This window comes from Pinus tabuliformis, chromosome 3_2, assembly GCF_031772625.1.
Source record: "Pinus tabuliformis cultivar Carrire ecotype Pingquan chromosome 3_2, CPIR1, whole genome shotgun sequence".
Lineage (NCBI taxonomy): Eukaryota > Viridiplantae > Streptophyta > Pinopsida > Pinales > Pinaceae > Pinus > Pinus tabuliformis.
Genome location: NC_142302.1, coordinates 318,152,098 through 318,173,780, shown reverse-complemented (window position 1 = coordinate 318,173,780; position 21,683 = coordinate 318,152,098). Strand labels below are relative to the sequence as shown.

Below are 21,683 nucleotides of genomic sequence, written 5' to 3'. Positions count from 1 at the left end.
GAAGTTTCCTAGTGACTTTTGCGTGATGATGTGGTATTAATTGGTGGAACTAGGAAGGGTGTTCAACATGGTCCTTATGTGTTGGATATGTGACGGGGGACACACTTGATGGTTGGATGGGTTAGCCTTTTTTGTTATGTCATTTTTTCTCTTATGATGTTGCTATGGTGGGATGAATCGCGATACCTTTGTGGAATTTTCCTAGGTGACTTAACTCTATGATATCACATTTGGTAGACATCACCTAGTGGGTAATGTGTTTCATGATGTTAGCACCCTCATGGATATCTTATTTTCTAAGTTTGAGTTAGACAGGGGTTTATTACATTATCATTTGGTGGTGATATAACATTTTCCTAAGGTTAGATGGTGATTTTTAATGTAATAATCCCTTGGTGGTGGGACACTTTAGGTTGGAATTTGTGTTTTGTTGTTTTAATGGAGGGGTTTTGCTCGGGAAAACATCTTTTATTTATATGGCACAACACTTTATTAAAGTGCACCTTTTATTGGCACACATGTTCATGGTGACTTAATTGATTAGTGACTAATTAGGAGGAAGACTATGGTTATATTTGAGCATTAACCTTTGTGCACACTTGTTGAGGTTGAATTAATTATTCAATGGGTAAATTAATCTAATTTATTCAATTGAGTGGCTCTTTGGACTCAGTTGAAGCTTTCTTCTGGTGCACTCCCCTTCTTGGGCACAATTTCCAAGGAATGCAATATTTTATTGACAAGTTGGCACACTCCTATAGGGTGTACTCACTTGGGTTGGTTAGAGACTTTTATGACATGGCATATGGAGGAGTATTTATTTGATGACTTCTAACCACTTTGACACATTCTCCTAGGGTGCACTTTAATGGAGAATATTTTATGATTTGTTGGGTTATTTAGTTACATGACACATTTTTCTAGTGTTTGCCTCTCCTTAGGTGTTCTCTCATATTTTTATTGCATGGATATTTCAGCTACACTCGACATCATTGACCTTCCTTGGAGAGCACCCTCACCTTTTTGACTTGGCATGTATATATTATTTTATTTAGGGTGGCTATGGAGATTATTATTTGGGAGACGTGTGGCACATGAAGAGAGTCACGCGTGTAGCTTACAATGCTCTAGTAATTTTTATTTTTGGAGAATATTCTTGGAAAAGCACACTTGTGGAAGGTTTCTTCTTGCTATTTTTAGATTGTCTTGGAGAGTGCACTCGTGGAGAGAAATCTACTTTCTCTTTGGATGAGTTGACCGCATCTTTTCTTGTGGAGCACTCCATTCACATGGCATCTTGCGCATTCATCCATATATTGGTTACCTTGGAATTCACACATGTAGAGTGGTTGCATGCATGCACATTCTTGGAGGGAATATTCAATGTGGACACTTGGCAATTGACTTGGTTTGATGCATACTTTTGGTGGTGTGTCCCCTTCATGACCATTATTTGGTTCCTAGTTCCTAGTTCCTACTCTTACTATTTTTGGATGAGGACAAATTCCCTTAGAGAAGCTAGTTTCCGCATGTTGTAACATGGTCAAACATGGATTGAAGAGAGGTCTAACTACTCCATTATTGTAATATTATTTTCAATTGTCATGGAGTTGGTTAAAAAGAAAATATATTTTATTGTATGAGAGATTTAATTCACATGAGGAGTTTCTCTCCATTTCACTTCTAATTGGTAATTTGGGAATTGGAGGATTATGAAAGAGAGAAGTGATAGGATATTGTAGAACTTGGACATGTCTAATGTGGAGCTCCCTTGTATATCAAATTCTTGAAGATTGATGAAGAAGTGAGCTATTGATCATCTTTGTTGTATGGTTATGCACATGCTCTTCAGTTTTGTTGTTAACTATGTGTAGAAAACCTCTTCTCTAATTTTAATTTGCAGGCCTATTAATGAAAAAAAAAATCATCTAGGAGTAAAGCAATGTGAGGAGGTTCCCCCCTTGCTTTCCTCACTGTTATAATTCTGTTCTATTTTCTTCATCTCATAAACTAATTGTTGAAATAGAATGACAAATCAGCCTAACAAAACAACACCTTCAAATTTCTTTGACGAGTAGCACCCCTAGCTCTCCAAATTAATTTTTCACAAAATAATTTACGGTAAACACTTGAGGTTGAATTGCATCAAATTAGTTCCTTTTACCTTAAGCTATACAGCCAAACAAGGCTGCTTGGAAGTGGCAGCAGAAGCGGGGAGAGGGAGCGGAAGCGGGGAGTGACAATTTCATAAGCTTCCGGATCGGGAACGATTTTTATATAATATATATTTTGTGCATATATGTGAAAAAAAGCATGTAGAATGATGAATTAGTTATGAAAAGCATAAAAACATGGAGTTAAACCATATAACATCAATCATCTAGTAGTTATAATCATCATCAACCACAGGTCCGCAAGTTAGAACATCTCGATTCTCATCATGTAAGGTTCCATTCTCCAAATTATCCTCCTCCAGGTTGTTGTCCCAAGTTGTATATGCTCTATCAAATCAAGCCCGCTCACAATAATGTGTCAACAACCTCAAGTTGTAGTGTACATAAACCAAGCTTTCTGCCCGGTTTTCATTGAGGTAGTTTCTTTTAACATTGTGCATGGAGATATAAGTGCTCCAACACCTCTCCGCAGAAGAAGTATTAACCACCTGTGAAAGCAATAGGGAGGGAGCGAATTTCTTTTGCAGGAGTAACTAGGGAGCGATTTTTTTTTGGCAAGAGCGTGCTCCCTAGGTCACTCACTAAGCACTTTTGTCTGAAGCGTGCTTCGGGAGCGAGTGCAAGGGGGGCACTCCCCCACAACCCTGCACCCAAATGATGAATGTATCAACAAGTTCTTTCATCCCAAAGGTTGAATGTGGCAAACTAGCCTATTCTACCAAATATCCATCCAATGTAGACGATTGTGACACCTAGTCCCTTCATTCATGCAATATTCAAGGACTCCATTAGCCAATAGATTGATAAGCATCAATATCATATCATCCAATTTCCTTGTTCACTCTTCTTTTTGTCCTTTCATTCCTATTTCCTTTTCCAATTTCCATTTTTTTCCATATGCTACAACCTATGTTTTGTCAAGGCTTGCTCTTCATACATCACCTAGAGCCTTCACTCCATCACCTTAGAGACACCACTTTTTAGGGAAAGCCCCATTGAGTTAGAGAACGGCCAACCTAAATAGGGAAGAAGAGCTACTAAGGTGACAATGGGTAGCCTTCCTAAGTTGCACAAAACTAACAAATTGGTGACTGGGACTCTCCACTTTTGTGTGTGCTAGATATAGTTGTACACTAGAGATGCCATCCACAAATGTGAAGAAACCTCCCTTGGCTTTCCATATGAGGTTTTCATTAGAAATCGTCGAGTGTTAGCTCAATGAAATGGTGCCATTGTTGTCAAGTTATTGTCGATAATGCAACATGTGCATGTCCCCAATTCAATTCCCATAAGGTCAAGAGCATTGAGTCTATGCCACTTGCTTTAGACTAGGTATTGTCCTTGAAACAAGAGGAAGTACAATCCCTACATCCCCAAAAAGACTTGGCATGCAATCCCTATTGCAAGAACATCCCCATTTTTATTACAAGGGCATCGACACCTGTAACAATTGTTATGGGAGTCATCCATCCCTGTAACAAGTAGATACTTCCTATTACAAGGGTGTCCTCACATATATTTCATATTATATATTTAAATATTATATAACATGTGTATGTGTATTTTTATAGATAATTGTTCCAAGGTGCATTCACCTAGGTAAATGTGTAATGCATGTCACAAAATAAAATTTTGAAAAAAATCATCAATAAAAAAATAAATATAAACAAAATATTTTCAAGTTGCCCTCAAAATAAACAACAAAATTAAATAATACATTTCCAAGTCACCCATAAAAATAAAAATATTGAAAAAAACATTAGCTAAGATCCATCTTAAAGATGGAACTATCAAGCGCCAAGAGGAATCAAATCTCTCGAGATGGAAACCTCAAGTTTTTGCACCTCAAGAGATTTGAATCTTTGATCCCTCTTGATGCCTGATAGATCCAGGCTTAAGACAGATCTAAGCTAGTCTTAATACAAAAATGAGCGACAAACCCCAACCCCCTCACCCAAATTTCAGAATGAGCGCACCTAAAATCATGCAACATAGCTACTTAGGTATGCATGATAGGTATGCTTGAGCATGTGTCCCACAAGCAATAAAGAGATAAAAGCTTTTGTTATAGATAAGTTCCACAAACGTACTTGGGAGAAGGAGCTAGGGTGAAAGAAGAAGTACTAAATTGAAGAGTTTAATCCCACTTATAATCATCAACAAAAAGCGTACATAGGGACCAATATTTCTTGGAGAGCCAAAATTCTTATTCTTCAATTCAACTCCGTTGAGAAAAAAGGCGCTGGAAAAGGCCAAAAGTAGTGTGGGAGGAAAGAGTATGTATTTTTTGCTCTTCCGGAAAAGTGGAAACAGAAAAGAATTTCATTTTAGAATGCGAGGCCTTCAAAGACAGCAGGGAAAGTTATGCAGATATTCTGGCAGCGAGCTCTTGGGATAATCTATTCTGCGAGGCGTTTGTCGAGAAGCTGGGAGCGTTTATTGTGAGACTTCACAAAAAAAGGGCCGAATACAAAAACCAGATGAACGAATAATCTGTCTCAGACGCTATCTTTAGCCTCGTGGACATTAAAATAATTTCATTTCATTTCATAATAGCGTCATATCATGATGGACAAAGCAAGAAGTAACACTGCAAGATCACTGTCATCACTGCCATAGATGCAATGAATGTTTACATACAACAAAATCTGTATAATATTTGTTATTATCTCATAATAAAAGCAATATATAATTGAAGCACACAAACTCACTCCATAAAAGTACCCATAACCATTAACCAATAGATCCAAGTCCAGAATTCATACCATATCTGTTATGTACTCCATTAAAATGTCCTCCATTAATGCAGCAGTCTCCGGCAAGGGCTGCAAATCAATGTAAAAGCACAAGACATGTCTGCAATGAGTTTCCTTCTTCCAGACTGGCTTAACATGATAACATGCACTTGTAACCACCAATAAAATTTGTTCCTAATACAGTGGGAACATATCAGGATTTTATTCAGGAAAGCATAATCAACGCGGATGGAGTCCTCCACTTGAAGTTAAAAAGCTTACAAACTAAAATAAAAAACTTTAAAGGTTTAATAATATTATGTACAAAAGAAACTGTCAGTGAAATCACTAATAAACATTCAAGAATACAATAATACAAAATGTTGGCTGGGAGACAGAATTTGGGAAAACATGTAGAAGAACTATTGAAGCCTCACAATGCAAATGAAAATTTAGGTGTCAATGTTCTTACAAGACACAATATCAAAGTTGAGATTTCTAAGAGTCAACAAGATAATCAATGGAACCAAATCTCACGCAAATTCTGAAATAGCTCCTTCACAAGTGCACTAGAGACAGATAGGTCTAGTGCAAAAGAGAGAGAGTGCAAAAGCCAAGCATAAGTGCACTAAACAGAAATGCACAAGTGCACCTAAAACAAAATACCAATCACAAGAAAAAATTGCCAGACATAAGTGCCTGTAGGCATATCACACTGTATTAGATCAAGACGATCACAAGATAAAAGGATACAATGAGAGTTTGAGTCATGGGCCCACATAACAATGGCACACACCCCAACAGGGTACTGAGCCTACATACCAAGTTCAATTAGGTCGACATTAACTATGACTAGTAATACAATAAAATAATAAATAAGGTGGCTTTGGCCATAACTACAACTAATACATGAATTGTGAATAATTAGGCGCAGGAAGATATGCCATTGTAGGACATAACCCCCCTAAATGGCAAGTCTCCCACACCTCAATGAGGGTGAGGACAGGAGTAATGACCATACACGAGATGATGTAGCCTTGTACAGATGCTGCATAATCTAGTGCCATGTCACGTGACACATGGCACTGTATGGATGTTGACATAGCCTAGAGAAGGAAAAGGGTAAGCCCTATAATCTTCAAATGGCCATAACTTGGTGTCCCCGACTCGGAATTGGGAAAAAATACAGTGTCATTGGAACACTCTCGACAAGCAGAATATGGGTGTGGCCTCATAATCAGCCTTAAAGCCAAGTTTAAAGAGGAAATTTTTGATTGCCACGCCTCCTTAATCAGACTTAGGGGGTTGGGTATGTTACATTCTAGTTGAAATGTTTTACTTTATGAGCTTGTGAGCAACTGGTTGGTTTTGCATTGTAGGCTTGGGAGAAGCTGTAATCTTCTTTTTGCTGTAAAAGAAAGATATGTGATCGTTGTTGCATATTGCATATGCTGATCTGATTTTTCCATAGCTGATTTCTATTGACATATGGGCTGGTGCAGCGCTGATTTAGCATGCTAATCTGTTTTACATTTTACTTGATGTTAAGTTGGTGCAGAGATGAATCATTCAGATTTGCTTTTCAGGCTTCTCTTTTTGTAGTTATATCGGTTGTTCTCATATTATGATCTAACCACTTGATATGCAGTGTCTACGTTCTTGAATCTTCTGCACAGCGTTTTGGTTTATGCAGATTTAAAGTTTTGATAGGTGTTTTAGAAGTTTTCAGATTCGGTTGCAGGGTTTATGTTCTATGAGTGTAGATCTGCTGTCACGAGGTAAAATTCTAACATATTATTGTTCAATTTACTAGGTTTAAATCCATGGTTTTTAACGAAAAGCATTTCCAAAATGAAGGCATCTTTTTCAAACAACACACAATAAGTAGGAAAAAGTAGACCCAAGTATGTCACCAGTAAAACAAAAGACATGCAAGCATCTGGGCTACTCCATACCTTGCCTGCTCACCATGCCAAGCAGCAGTCCATGTCCATTGATGTCATAGAGGCCGTCATATGATGCTCTCTATATTTTTATAAGTAACTCTTTATATGTGCTCATTATATAATCATATGGAAACCTTGCATGTAACCCAGTACTAGAGGATTGCATAAGTTTACAAGGACGACAGTGCAGTACTTTCATTCAATGGTGATGTTAGAGAAGGTGCATTGCCTCCTTTATCTTGTTGATTCACAAAACAAGCCCGTATAGTACAATTTAGGTGCCCCTTAGGATTCTTTAGGTCACATACACTAGGTTGAGTCCTCACCTATTTATTAGATTGGACCTTGAAATTTTGAAGTTAATGAACTTGGATATCTAAATTGGTTGGACATATTATCATTCATTTTGCTCCTTAAGAAGCCCTTCCTAGTTGTCAAAAACATTGTGGATTAACTGCTAAGGGATCAAACCATACCCATCCATAGCTTCTCCCACACAATTAGGCCAAATAGTGTGATATTTCCACTTAGCGATATTGCCAAGGGGAAATATCAATTTTGCCCAGTTTTGTCTTATTTCGTACTTGCACTTAGGAAAGGTGGGTTTAGAGGTCCCACATGGATTTTGGAGTTAAGGGGAGGCCCAAACATTAGAATAAGGGAGAGAAAATCGAACTGCTAGTGGTAAGTGGGGGCCACCCATTGACAAATACGGCCCACAAGGAAGTACGCACTCATTGGAAGGAGACTGGTGGGGGAAAGTTGATGGTTGGGCCCACATGGGCAATTGGGAGGCTCTTTGTAAAAAGAGGAAGCAATCATTTTGGGGATTCTTGATCATTTGAGTTTTTTCTTAGACTAGCACACTTGAGCTGAAGCCAAGTCTGCAAGTGTTGCTGAGCAAATGAGGTTTCCAGGCGAAAATCTCACCCCTTGCTTCAGTGGACTTCGAGTGCCAGCCCAAGGAGGGAGTCTCATCCTTTTCGAATCGATCTAGGAGAAGGGTAGTGTGAGTGTGGGGAAGTCCCAGTAGCAGCACCATAGCCACTGCGTAGTCCTTGGTAGTTCCACACGTGGGGGTTGAGGAGATAAGGGAATTTTGGGTTGAAACTTGTGGGGGAGTCTGAGAAGGAGATTTGTTGGTAATTGCAGTTACTTTGGGGGCATTCAGCATCAAGATTTACAGGGGATTCGAATTACCCAACAGCAGAGCCATCGAAAGAAATTGAGCCGAAATTCCAAGGTCAACATTTGGCCAATTCCTTCGTGGGTTTTTGTGGGTAGTTGGTCGAGAATCCGAGGTTAATTTCCTGAAATTTTCTTATCAATGGAGAAGGCCCTAGTAGCTATTGTTCACAGCAAACAGTTCATTTTCTAGGCAGTTCAACGCAGAGCCAAAGGGAGATCAACCAGCAGACTTGGGGGAAATTCATCTTCTTCACTTGGGCTTTGTTAGCTTGCCTTGGGCAAGCCCAAGTGCACACTTTCCAAGCACCAGTTGTAACTCCATGTTTTATTAATAAAATGGCTTAACAGAGCAATTTTTGGCTCTATCTCGTGGTTTGATTTGTGTGCAAATTTTTAGTGTGTTTTTCTCTATGCATGCTTTGTTTATTACTGTAAATTTTCCTTATGGATATTACAGTGGCATTGGAGCTCATAGTCTTAACTCAGCCTGTGGGAGCAGCATCAATCTATGACACCAAAAGATCAACAGAACGTAACTTACCAGAGGAAGAGGTACAAGAGCAGAGAGAGGCAACTACAAATTACCCCAGATCTAGTGATAGTTGAACCAGAGGTCAAAAGGCCAAACATAGGGGATAACGAGGGAGACAAAAGGAGTAAAGAGGAGGAGTTTGCCCAACATATTCTCAAGGTCATGCAGGATTTGTCTAAGGGTATTGAGGAGCTGAGGCAATAAAATTGCAGTAACAACAAGGGAAAAGGGATTCAAGGGGAAATCCAAATTGGTGAGGGCTTCGTTACTTCACATCACCAAGAGGGTCATGGACCCAACGCACCCCTCATTCCCAACACACCACCCAAGTCCATTATTCCCACATTTATAGCATCCGGTGTTAGAGGGTCGCAAGGGCAAGAGGAGATGCCCATGGGAGACTATTTTGTGGAGTATCATTCCTATGGGTTGGACTTTAGAGAGGCCATTACCTTCAGGGACTTTTGTCAACTAAAAGGTATTAACAGGGGAAAAGGGAAAGGTGGAGAAAGCTACACTCATGGTACCGTTTTAAAGCGCACAATGGGGAGATTGTTCCACCCAACTTTCAATGGTTCATCCAAAAGCTCATCGAAAGCATGGGTTGAGAAGTTGGATGTCTACTTCCAGCTCAATCAGATGACGGAAGGAGCAATTAAAATTGCCACTTTGCATTTAGAAGGGGAAGCCCATGATTGGTGGTTCCATGGGCTAACGACGATGGGGCATGCCAGAGTGACAACCTACAAGGATTTCACTAGGAGGGCGTTGGAGCGTTTCGAGAGGAGAGACCCGGAGGAGCATTTTGGGGAGTTGACAAGGCTCAAATAGACAGGAAGCGATAAGGCCTACATCTCAGAGTTTCTGAGGTTGTCAGTGATGATGTATAATCTATTAGAGGCCAGGAGGGTTTTCATGTTTGTAGAGGGGCTGGCAGAGCCATTGTTAAATTTAGGTATGTTCTATGCTAGAGCAATTTATTTCAATTTTCACAGTTAGCTCAATATCTTTCCAGATTAGCAATCACATCAGCATTAAAGTAAACTGCAGATAGAACATAAATATAAATCGCAGAAGACAAGCCAAGACAAGAGGACACAAGATGTGGCGCTAACCAGGGACAAACCCCAATGTGGGGAAACCCTTCGTCAATTCTTCTTATATGATATTCAATAGTTCAGCACAGAGAGAGAGAGAGAGATAGGGATAGTACGTTTACAACAGAAGTCAACACTTTGACTTATCTAGATAAGAGCATAGATCATCTCCTAGGATGATGATACATGAGATCAGTTGAAGACATGCTACTTCAACTGATTCTCCAAGGTGACTCCTTCAACTATCATAGTGTTGCATCTCGTCATCATGCTGCACCTCACCGTGCTGCACCCATGATCACAATGCTGGACCTCATGTTGTTGTTGTCCCAGTGTTTAGCATTGTTGTCCATAGTGCCACTGATGCACCATGCTTACTGTTGTCCCAATGTACTTGTTGCATTGTACTTGCTGATGTCCATGCTTTACCATGCTGTTGTTGTCCATGATTCTTCATGCTTGCAGTTGTCCCATGTTGCAGTTGTCCCATGTGCCACCAAGCTTACAACTGTCCTAGTGTCATTGCAGTTGTCCCATTTATAAGCTTGTTGTATTTAATTGTTGCTTGAGGACATGTAGCATCCAACCATGTAGCTGCATCATACATAGTGTTGTACTATGCATCATACCATGCTGCACCCTTTTTACAATATGCTACATTGCTACCCATCACTGTATGTTTATAGCACTATGTTGTACTGTGTATACAACAATCATATACTATGTTGTCTATGTCACAACATCCATCACATCAAGCTGCACTCCATTGGGGTATTCAACACTCCATGTTGACCCAACATGTGGCTCCCACAGGTTGTTCCAAGTCTGATCCAAATCTGGTCAATATCCTTGACCCAATGCACCTCTAACACTGCTTCAAATCTGCTTGACACTTTGTTGTTCCTGACTATTATGTTTAGGGCACTTGGGCATACTGTTGCAGCCCTAAGTTCCTCTCAACAGTCCTCTAACAGCCCTTCAAAAACTGCGGACTAGGCAAGGAGAGATTCTCCTCCTCCACACTGAAGGTAAGGGCTTAAGACAGCCCTCAAATCTGCCCACTTTTAGGTTTGTTGTAGTGGTATGGCATGTGGCCTAGCACACAACACGACTGTTGTTCACAACGCCCTCTAACAATGATACAAACCATCTGTTAGCCTTTAAACAAGCTAGTGTTCAGCTCCCAAGTCCTCGGCCTAGCACAACAAGCATCATGTCTTCCTACAACAGAGTTCGAACTTTGTTCAACCCATGAAACGGTCCTCCAACCCATGCTACCCTAGCCTCCCATGTTGTGGCCTCAAAACAGAGATCGCCCTTTAGACCTGCAGCTAGGGCTAGGGCTTGAACGCATAGCAGTTTAGGGCATATAGTAAACCCTTATAGGACAGCGAGGGAGCCTACTTCAATCTCCTTCATGACAGCGGTGAGGGTCTCCCTTTGACTATGTAGAACCTTCTTTGATTAACTGCATTAGGGCTTCTTCATTAGGGCAGTGTAGAGCCTTTCTCCGTTAGGGCAGCATTATCCCTTAGGATCTTTTCTCCTACTAAAACCCAAAGACAAGTAGAGAGGAAGAGATTCCAAGTGTGTAGAAATGACTTAAAGGCCACCTCTATTTATACTAAAAAGTTGAGCACAAGTGGGGTTTATTTGGTTGTTGGCCGACCTTGACGAATTGTTCCATAACACTAATAAATTCATATCTCCATGAATACTTAACAAAATTGGATGATCTTTAGATCAATCCTACACCTCTCGTTGAGAGGGATCCAAGAAAAATATCAGCTACCATTAATAAGATGACCTACATGGAATTTGGCCCTAGTTACCAATTTTAACACTCCCTCTCAACTAGGGAGAACACCATCTGCTAATCCATATGTCTGACTGTACTATCTCTGCCATCAGTGCCCTGCACTGCACTGCTGAACCATGAAGAAGAAGAATTGATTGAGAATGTCTCATACCATTCTCTACTGACCCGAAGTCAGTTTCATCTGAAGAGAGTGTGTCATATCACTCTTACTGACCCGAAGTCAGTTTTATTGATCCCAGATCAATATCACAAGAGAGTGTCTCAAACCACTCATACTGATCCTAGATCAGTTTCATTGATCCCAGATCAATGGAGGTCATCCTAGCATAGGGAGTACGGTAGATACAATGATGCGTCCATCGATAGTACTACTATGGTCCCTAACCCCATTTCCCTGCTCATTGATCAAATGAGAGGTACTTCCCATGAGTCTCTGACTGCATGGGTAGGTTGCCTCGACAGGAGAACTAATCATCCTGTCCCACGGGAGAACTAATAATCCTATCTTAAAGTCGCCACGGGGTATCACAGGTGAAGGCTGAGCCATTTACCCTGTACACAATGCACCATTAGGGGAGGGCGATTCGCCCTATGGTCGTTTGTTTCTCCAGTAAGTACACCAAGCCCCCCAAAGCTCCCAGAGCTCAATGCATGCAACATGCAAGTCCCAGTCAGTTTTGTTGATCCCAGATCAATATCACAAGAGAGTGTCTCAAACCACTCATACTGATCCTAGATCAGTTTCATTGATCCCAGATCAATGGAGATCATCCTAGCATAGGGAGTACGGTAGATACAATGATGCGTCCATCGATAGTACTACTATGGTCCCTAACCCCATTTCCCTGCTCATTGATCAAATGAGAGGTACTTCCCATGAGTCTCAGACTGCATGGGTAGGATGCCTCGACAGGAGAACTAATCATCCTGTCCCATGGGAGAACTAATAATCCTATCCTAAAGTCGCCACGGGGTATCACAGGTGAAGGCTGAGCCATTTACCCTGTACACAACGCACCATTAGGGGAGGGCGATTCGCCCTATGGTCGTTTGTTGCTCCAGTAAGTACACCAAGCCCCCCAAAGCTCCCAGAGCTCAATGCATGCAACATGCAGGACCCTTTTAAGAAGGTCTCTCAACGACTCCAAGTCGTTCGAGAAAGTCACAGGTTTGGCCTTTCCCTAGGGCTTTGACAAAATGTCTGTGACCTATACATCAGTCTCAATGTGATGGAGCCTCCTCGCTCATCAACTTACCATATCCCATATAAGGTAGTATCTGATGTCTATCTACTGGAGCAATCATCGAATACAGGATTTCTCAACAATCGAATCCCCCTTGGTTGTCACATAGGATCACAATGGTATTCATCGTGTGTACAAACAGCTCACTGAAGAGCTTCCACAACCAGGCAGCTTCACACGAGATCATACTCGTAGCTATGTATTCGTTCTCTGCAGTGCTTATAGCAACCGACTTCTGCTTCCTGCTTATCCATGATATCGAAGCAGGATCCAAAGAGAACCAGCACTGAGAAGTGCTCTAGTGATCCTCCACACTGCCTACCCAGCCAGCATTCAAATAATCATGCAGCTTCATATTTCTGGCAATGTATCTCAATCCATGAGAGATTGTGACCCAAAGATATCTCAGAAGATTCTTGGCACCAATCCAGTGAGGCTCAACCAAATATGAGCTCACCATGCTAACTGCAAAACATACATCCGAACGGAAGTTCACCAAGAACATCAATGCAAATGAGTTTATGAAACTCAAAGGCATTTCCCAAATCTGATCCGGCATCATCACCATATAACTTCTGAAAGTTAAGATCCTCGAGGTAGTCACAGGCTTGCAGTTTACCATTCCACATCCGAAATCCAACTCCCTCTTACTTCTACAGGTGAGAGAGTTAGCACCTATCAGAAATAGATCGTTCTTAGAAGGTGCCGGTATGAGAGGTCTATCATCCACAACCTTCAAACAATGGTTTGGATCGGCTTCACTCTTAGTGAATCTCAGCTTCATCTGGCAGCTATCAATCCTCTCATATCAAACCCGAGGTGATTTGCTTCAAGCCATAGAGGGCTTTCTTCCATCTTTATACATGAGATTCCCGATCATGAATCTCAAACTCCTCGGGTTGTTCCAAACTTGTGGCCCTGCTACATGAGGGGAATGGTCCCCTTGTAAGATTTTCCTTCGATACATCTCAGACATGTACCTTCATGCTCTTCCTGAATTCAAGCATCCCTGTCACCATCTGACTCACATCCAGTAGGACCCCATAAGTAGACCTCTGGTGTTATGGATGAGATATGTCAATTGACATGATCCCCAATGGACCATCTTGCAACTTGATACAAATTGCCAACCCTGAACCCATGAGAAAAAGCATCTTTTGAAAATTCTATTTTCAAATACGTACCTTTCCATCGATGAATGCTTCCCTGTAACCTTTGACTTCCATTGCCGATATGGACACCAGGTTCTTCTTGCAATCAAGTACATAAAAGAGATTTTGTATATGAATCGAGTTACCCTCATTCAATTGAGGGGTAACATTTCCTACACCCTTTCTGGGATAGGTGGCATCGGCTCCAAGTATCATCCCACGATTGTTTCCATCTCTATCAAATTAGAGAGAGCACTCTTCTATCTGATGGAGTGCCTTGAAGCACTACAATCAATATGCCAAATTACCAAAGAATCTGAAGGAGAGGGCCAATACAAGATAACACTTCTTTATCTTATCAGAAACAACATTTGATTCTTCATACCTGGGTTTCCTTGCTTTCTCTGAAGAGTTGGTCGTTTCCTTGATGACCTGCATTACCTGTCATTCCTTTGATCATTGAAGATGTCCCTGGAATGATTGTTATCTTCATCAAGAGATGTGTCCCAGCCATTTGGACACTCCTTCGCATACTAATTGAACTTATTGTAAGCAAGGCATTTGCCTTTCCTTTCACCCTGAGATTCGAACTCCCCATTGAAGTGATCTGTAGGTAGGCCATCAGAAGCTTTCGCTGCGCCATAATATACTCTGCTTCGACTTCGCCCCTAGTGAATTTGAAGAGGGATGAGGAATCCATTGATCCCTTTGTCCTTTCCCAACTGTCTTCGGTGATTGCTCTTTCACTCTTGCTTAGGCATTGTCTTCACCTCACCTCTGATACCATGTTAAATTTAGGTATGTTCTATGCTAGAGCAATTTATTTCAATTTTCACAATTAGCTCGATATCTTTTCCAGATTAGCAATCACATCAGCATTGAAGTAAACTACAGATAAAACATAAATATAAATCGCAGAAGACAAGCCAAGACAAGAGGACACAAGATGTGGCGCTAGCCAGGGACAAACCCCAACGTGGGGAAACCCTTCGTCAATTCTTCTTATATGATCTTCAATAGTTCAGCAGAGAGAGAGAGATATAGAGATAGTACATTTACAAAAGAAGTCAACACTTTGACTTATCTAGATAAAAGCATAGATCATCTCCTAGGATGATGATACAAGAGATCAATTGAAGACATGCTGCTTCAACTGATTCTCCAAGGTGACTCCTTCACCTATCATAGTGTTGCATCTCGTCATCATGTTCCACCTCACTGTGCTGCACCATGCTGCACCCATCATCACAACGCTGGACCTCGTGCTGTCGTTGTCCCAGTGTTCAGCACTGTTGTACATAGTGCCATTGATGCACCATACTTACCGTTGTCCCAATGTACTTGTTGCACTGTACTTGTTGTTGTCCATGCTTTACCATGCTACTGTTGTCCATGATTCTTCATGCTTGCAGCTGTCCCATGTTACAGTTGTCCCATGTGTCACCAAGCTTGCAGTTGTCCCATGTGTCACCAAGCTTGCAGTTGTCCTAGTGTCATTGCAGTTGTCCCATGTATAAGCTTGTTGCATGAAGACATGTAGCATCCAACCATGTAGCTGCATCATACATAGTGTTGTACTATGCATCATACCATGCTGCACCCTTTTTACATTATGCTGCATTGCTACCCATCACTGTATGTTGATAGCACTATGTTGTACTATGTATACAACTATCATATACTATGTTGTCTATGTCACAACATTCATCACATCAGGCTGCACTCCTTTGGGGTATTCAACACTCCATGTTGACCCAACATGTGGCTCCCACAGGCTGGTCCAGGTCTCATCCAAATCTAGTCAATATCCTTGACCCAATGCACCTCTAACACTGCTTCAAATCTACTTGACACTTTGTTGTTCCTGATTGTTCTGTTTAGGGTACTTGGGCATACTTTTGCAGCCTAAGTTCCTCTCAACATTCCTAGAACAGCCCTTCAAAAACTGCAGACTAGGCAAGGAGAGATCATCCTCCTCCATGCTGAAGGTAAGGGCTCAAGACAGCCCTCAAATCTGCCCACGCTAGGTTTGTTGTAGTGGTATGGCATGTGGCCTACCACACAACACTACTGCTGCTCACGACACCCTCCAACAATGATACAAACCATCCGTTAGCCTTTAAACAAGCTAGCGTTCAGCTCCCAAGTCCTCGGCCTAGCACAACAAGCATCACGGCTTCCTACAACAGACTTCGTACTTTGTTCAACCCATGAAACTGTCCTCCAACCCATACTGCCCTAGCCTCCCATGTTGTGGCCTCAAAACAGAGATCTCCCTTTAGACCTGCGGCTAGGGCTAGGGCTTGAACATATAGCAGTTTAGGACATATAGTAAACCCTTACAGGACAGCAAGGGAGCCTACTTCAATCTCCTTCATGACAGCAGTGAGGGTCTCCCTTTGACTGCGTAGAGCCTTCTTTGATTAACTATGTTAGGGCTTCTTCACTAAGGCAGCGTAGAGCCTTTCTCCATTAGGGCAGCGTTATCCCGTAGGATCTTTTCTCCTACTAAAACCCAAAAACAAGTAGAAAGGAAGAGATCCCAAGTGTGTGTAGAAATGACTTGAAGGCCACCTCTATTTATACTAAAACGTTGAGCACAGGTGGGGTTTATTTGGTTGTTGGTCGACCTTGACGAATTGTCCCATAACACTAATAAATTCATATCTCCATGAATACTTATCGGAATCGGATGATCTTTAGATCAATCCTACACCTCTCGATGAGAGGGATCCAAGACAAATATCAACTGTCATTAATAAGATGACCACATGGAGTTTGGCCCTAGTTGCCAATTTTAACAGCCATTGAAGGGATTGGTGAGGTCCAACAGGCCCACTACCTTGCAGGACGCAATGGGGAGGGCCCGAGATCTACAGGGTGCTCTACCCATGGCTAGAGCACCTTTACCACCTAGACAGAGTTTCCAGCAGAAGGGAAGAGACACTAGGGCTCCACCACCAAGAGCCAACTAGGGGCGTGGACAATTGGATGAGGAGACCCTGCGAGACCTCCGGAGGAGGAAGTTTTGTTTCACCTGTCAGGAACCATGGGCACCAAGCCATAGATGTGTTAGTATCCTATAGTCATAGTAGTCAGAAAACAAGTTTTGTCTTTCAAATTTTGGCAAATGTGTAAAGGTTTGCTACGATCTTCTAGAGATCAAGCTATGTGTCTTAGTTTAGAATAAAATTTTCATTATTGAATGTAATTATGTCAATGTGTGTGAAAGGTAATGTAAATGGTCATTTATATTGTAAGAGGCCAAGTTAAGTGAGTCTTGGGTTATGAGCCATTCAAGTCATAAGTGGGGGTACGATGGTCCTAGTGTTGCATCATTGGGACGAGCTAGTGACATCTTGTCAAGTAGTTTTGTGATCAAATCAGGCCTGTACTATGACATCAACCTCCAATACAACAGTCTAAAAGGTTCACTGCACAAAATCTGCAGAGGGTGTTGCGCTTTTACCAAGGCATCAAATTTTAATGAGGAATTAGGGTTTTGGGCACTTTTGTCCATGTAGGTGGTATTTTTTAATATTTGGATCAGCTCCAAATCATTTTGCTCAGTCAGAAGATCAAGTGTTTGGTCAAGTCATAAAGTTGGAGGCGTGTTGCGCTTCTGCTGCAAGAAGAAGGTTTGGGGTTTGAAGGTTTGTGTTCAGCCTAGAAGTTTTCTCATGGTTTTGAAACGTTGTATGGACCATTCCATGTCATCCCAGTACCCTCAGCATGTCAGATGATGGTTGGAGATAGTATAAGCTTGGAGCATTGCGCTTTCACACAGTCATCGTATTTTCACTATATCTCTTAAATCATGTACCTATTTGCCATGAAATTTTTACAGTAGATGCATGGGGGTGAGATGAATAAGCTTACTTGATTTCAGGTCGAAATGCTTCACAGCTTTCGAGAAATGAGCCATCATCATATACATCCATTTTTGGATTTTCTCGATATCCGTGAGTAGGATTGGGCTCATTTTTTTGTGGAGAAGGGTTATAATGATATTAACTTGCTGTCAAAAAATCAGCTCAATTTGGCTTACCGTTTAGGAGATATTCAAAAAATATCAATCGATGTGCTTCTTTGCTACGTTTTCGCTGAACTAACACTTTCACACAGTCAGCATTTTGACCCAGTTTTTCATGTCAAAATCTCTTGTAATTTGCTTTTATGATCATTGTAAATATTATGAAGCATTCTATGACTCACAAGCTCGATTTGGGATGAGAATTTAATGTAAAAATGCTTAAAAAAGATCTAGTCAAGTAGTCCTTAGTTTTCAGAAATCAGTGTTATTTTCATTGCATAAGCTAGAAACAGAAATTTTGATGAGGAATTTGGTTCCTAGAGGTGGGAACAGACTTGTATTATCCTATTTATGATGTGATTGTAATCAAGCAAAGGGTTGGTCAGGTTCAGGAGAAGGGACATTGTGTACTACACTTATTTTGATATATTTTACAGTGAATGAAGACAAAGGTGGAATTTACAGGGATTCTTGTGTTAGTTTGCTTTGGAGATGTGCTTTCTTTCTTTGTAAGTTATCTTCTATAACAATCATGCTTTGAAATGTATCCTCTTGTTTAGTTAAACAAAGATATTGACTCAGAATTCACTCCAAATAGTGTTCTGTTTCAGTTTGCTAGACATCTATGTTTTCTGCTAAAATGATAGTTAGAATTCATCTTGGTGTTTGATGTTTTGTTTGTCATTTTCCATTTGTCTTCCATTCACCCTCTTACAATGAAATTAAACTAAAAAACTCCAAAGAGACTACCTACCTTGCCCCTGTAGAAGCTCATCTTTCTCTTCATTTCATCACTGAAAACATAATCAAGTAGACATGACTCCATGCCCAATGGATTTGTCTCCTTTCCTACCAACAAATATTTGAAAATTTATACGCTACTGAGCACCATACCTAGCCTAACATCTGAGTAATTGAACATTCTAGACAAAGAGAGCCCTCTCTAAGCTAGAAGGGCTAGATTCTAACTTACAAGTGGTTTTGTGGTTACCTCTGATTTTCTCTCTCCTCGGCCTGGAGAAATTACGAAGAGCTAACATAGTGGCGTCGTTGCTGGGGAGTGAAAGGTTCCATCTTCCCCGTGAAGGGTCATCAAAGTTTCAGATCTGATTGTTGATGGTGAACAACAATCAGACACATGAAGGTTGTACCATTCACCTGGCAACCCCAACAAGTTTCAACTTGATCCAAAGACTCCATTGGCAGCAGGATCCAGAAATCAGAGTTTTACTAGCAACTCTATTGGCCGAAAATGAATTCAACTCCGAGTTATGTGCCCATGAATCGTGCTCACATTCTTGGTTTTCCAAATCGAATGCCTTGCATAGATTGGCAGACTTACTTACTGAGATTCAAAGATTAGGTAGGAGATGACGCTGCTCTTCACTTGGTTAAATTTCACATGCATGTGTGTAAGCTAAAGGTTAATTTTCATGAAGATTGTCTCATGAAGGTGTTCATGGTATCCTTGGAGGGAAATGCACAATCATGGTATGAAAGCTTGCCAAATGCTTGTTTATATTCTCTTAGATATTTTCATACAGTATTTTATGAGAGATATAAAGAATGTTATCCTTCCTTGTTGTTGGTCAAAGACTGTTGACCACATTTTAAAAAATTTATTGAGCATTTGGAAAGTTTTTATGAAGATGATCAGTTCATGGACGAAGAGATATGAGAGGCTTTTCATGAGAAACTTTTTCATAATCAGGGTAAAAATGTAGAAGCTAGCTGCCATGACACACAAGGAAATTCTCAACAGGTAGTAGTTTCTTCCTTAACTATCAACGAAGTTGATCAGGATCTTGATGTAGATGTTCATGTTTCTTCTCCTGTGTTTAATGAACATGTTCAGCAGTCTTGCCAGTTTTTAAGTGATCAGGAGGAAGACTGGGATAGCCAGCCAAACTGTTCTTCATATCAATGTTTTTAAAACCGGAACCGGTGACCGGACCGGTCCACCTAATGAACCGGTTTACCGACCGGAACCGGTCTAACCGGCACTGGTTTGGTCTAAATGAACCGGTTTTAAAAAAATACATTAAATAATTAATTTTTAATGAAACAAAACTATTTTTAAGATGTAAAACCATGATTCCAAGCCAATAGAGACAAAATATGCAAAGTTTGCTCATTTATATACCATGTAAAGGTGAATACATCAAAATGGCACCGAGTGCAATACATATCATCAACAAAATAGCAAAATACATAACAAATGAGGCTCTAAATGGCCTATAAAGTCCAAAAACATTGCTGCAAGCTATGAGGCCATTGGCCTACTACAAGTCTACAGTATACACATGATCAATCATCAAGTTCATTACCACTACTAGTAGTAGACACAAGATCATCATCTGGTTCAGAGTCTGAGGATGCCTCAGCCTGATCTGCAACCTCAGTATCAATGCCACCAATGACAATAGAAGTGGACCTAATGGAAGCACGAGTTTGTCGACCTGCATGACTAGTGCCTTCCATTGGTTCCTTGCCTTTCCTTGATGCCGCTATTGATCCTGGTTCTGATGCCACCACATAATCTGCTTCATCCCCCGCCAAAGCCATGTCGATATCAAAATCAGCGTCAAACACAGGTTCTTCAGTCTCCTCCACCCATTCTGATGTTGGATCAATATCGTCCAACACAATGGGATCTAGATCAGGAGTTTTTCTTATCATTTGGAGCTCTAATTGCATTTATTGTTTACCCCCAAACCATGAAATCCTGAAAACCATTAAGTATGCTGAATTTTGAGTGAAATCTAAAATTCTAGTTTCTCCATATGAAATCCAATGAGGTCGAAACCACTCTCAAACATCCTGAGTCATTTCATGAATGTTAAAAATTTAAGTAAAAGGATGAAAATGAAAATTAAAGGAAATGTCACTTTTACTTTAAGAATTTAACATTACCATTAATTGCCAACATTGTTAGGGTTGAAACACCCTTAGTCCCCCCCCAAAACCCCTCAAACACAGTCAAAAACATGTTTTTTTAACTTTATGGTGGTTGTGCCTAAAACCGGCCAGTTTAGGACAAAACTGGCCGGTTTTCACCGGTTATGGCCAAAAATCGGGCAAATGAAGGGTCTGACCGGGTTTTTAGGCCGGTTCGGACCGGCCAGCTAGCTAACCTGCCGGTTTGACCGGTTACCGGTTTTTCTGAGCGGTTTTTAAAACTATGCTTCATATCATTCATTTTTTGGATCCTTGTTTCATGAAAAAACTTGTGACAGTGAGCCAAATCATAATAATGACATTCTACAGTTGCAAGTGATATGGAAAAGGAGCAAACTGTCTTTGATACCCTTGGAGGTGAAGAAAGTATTGAGAATTTTTCATCATTTGAATTAAAAAATTCAGAAATCTTTATAAGTTTAAATGGTGTTCTCTGTGAATCACACAAAGGGTTAACTTCTTATGCTTTTGACATATATGATAAGGCTTTCCTTTTTGAACCTTTTCAAGAGTACACAAAGCCTTGTCTTACTATAGATGATGTGAAATATGAATCGTTGGCTTCCTTTCGTTTTGAAAATGAGCTTAAGATAGATGTTTTTGATCTGCGTGATAGAAGAAAAGGACAGTTTACTACGATTTTTTAGGAGGATCAGCTTAATCACACAGAACAACCAGCAACTATGAATGAAAGAGATCCTTATCTTTTTGCTAGTTTTCAAGAAAGGGTAGGCTTTCATGCTTTTGAAGATTCTTTTGCTAGCATGTTGCAATCATTAGAAAATGTGAAGTTTGTAGTATTTTCA

At 40.6% G+C, this 21,683-nt stretch overlaps 1 protein-coding gene across 1 annotated transcript in view; it reads right to left on the bottom strand.

The window, feature by feature from the left end:
* LOC149180802 (transcription initiation factor TFIID subunit 13-like) overlaps nt 1-21,683 on the bottom strand; it is a 118,337-nt gene that overhangs the window by 38,857 nt on the left and 57,797 nt on the right. Inside the window, exon 4 of the mRNA XM_089418226.1 lies at nt 4,940-4,999. Within this exon, the coding sequence (XP_089274352.1) occupies nt 4,940-4,999 (60 nt within the window). The remainder of the gene's footprint in view (nt 1-4,939; nt 5,000-21,683) is intronic.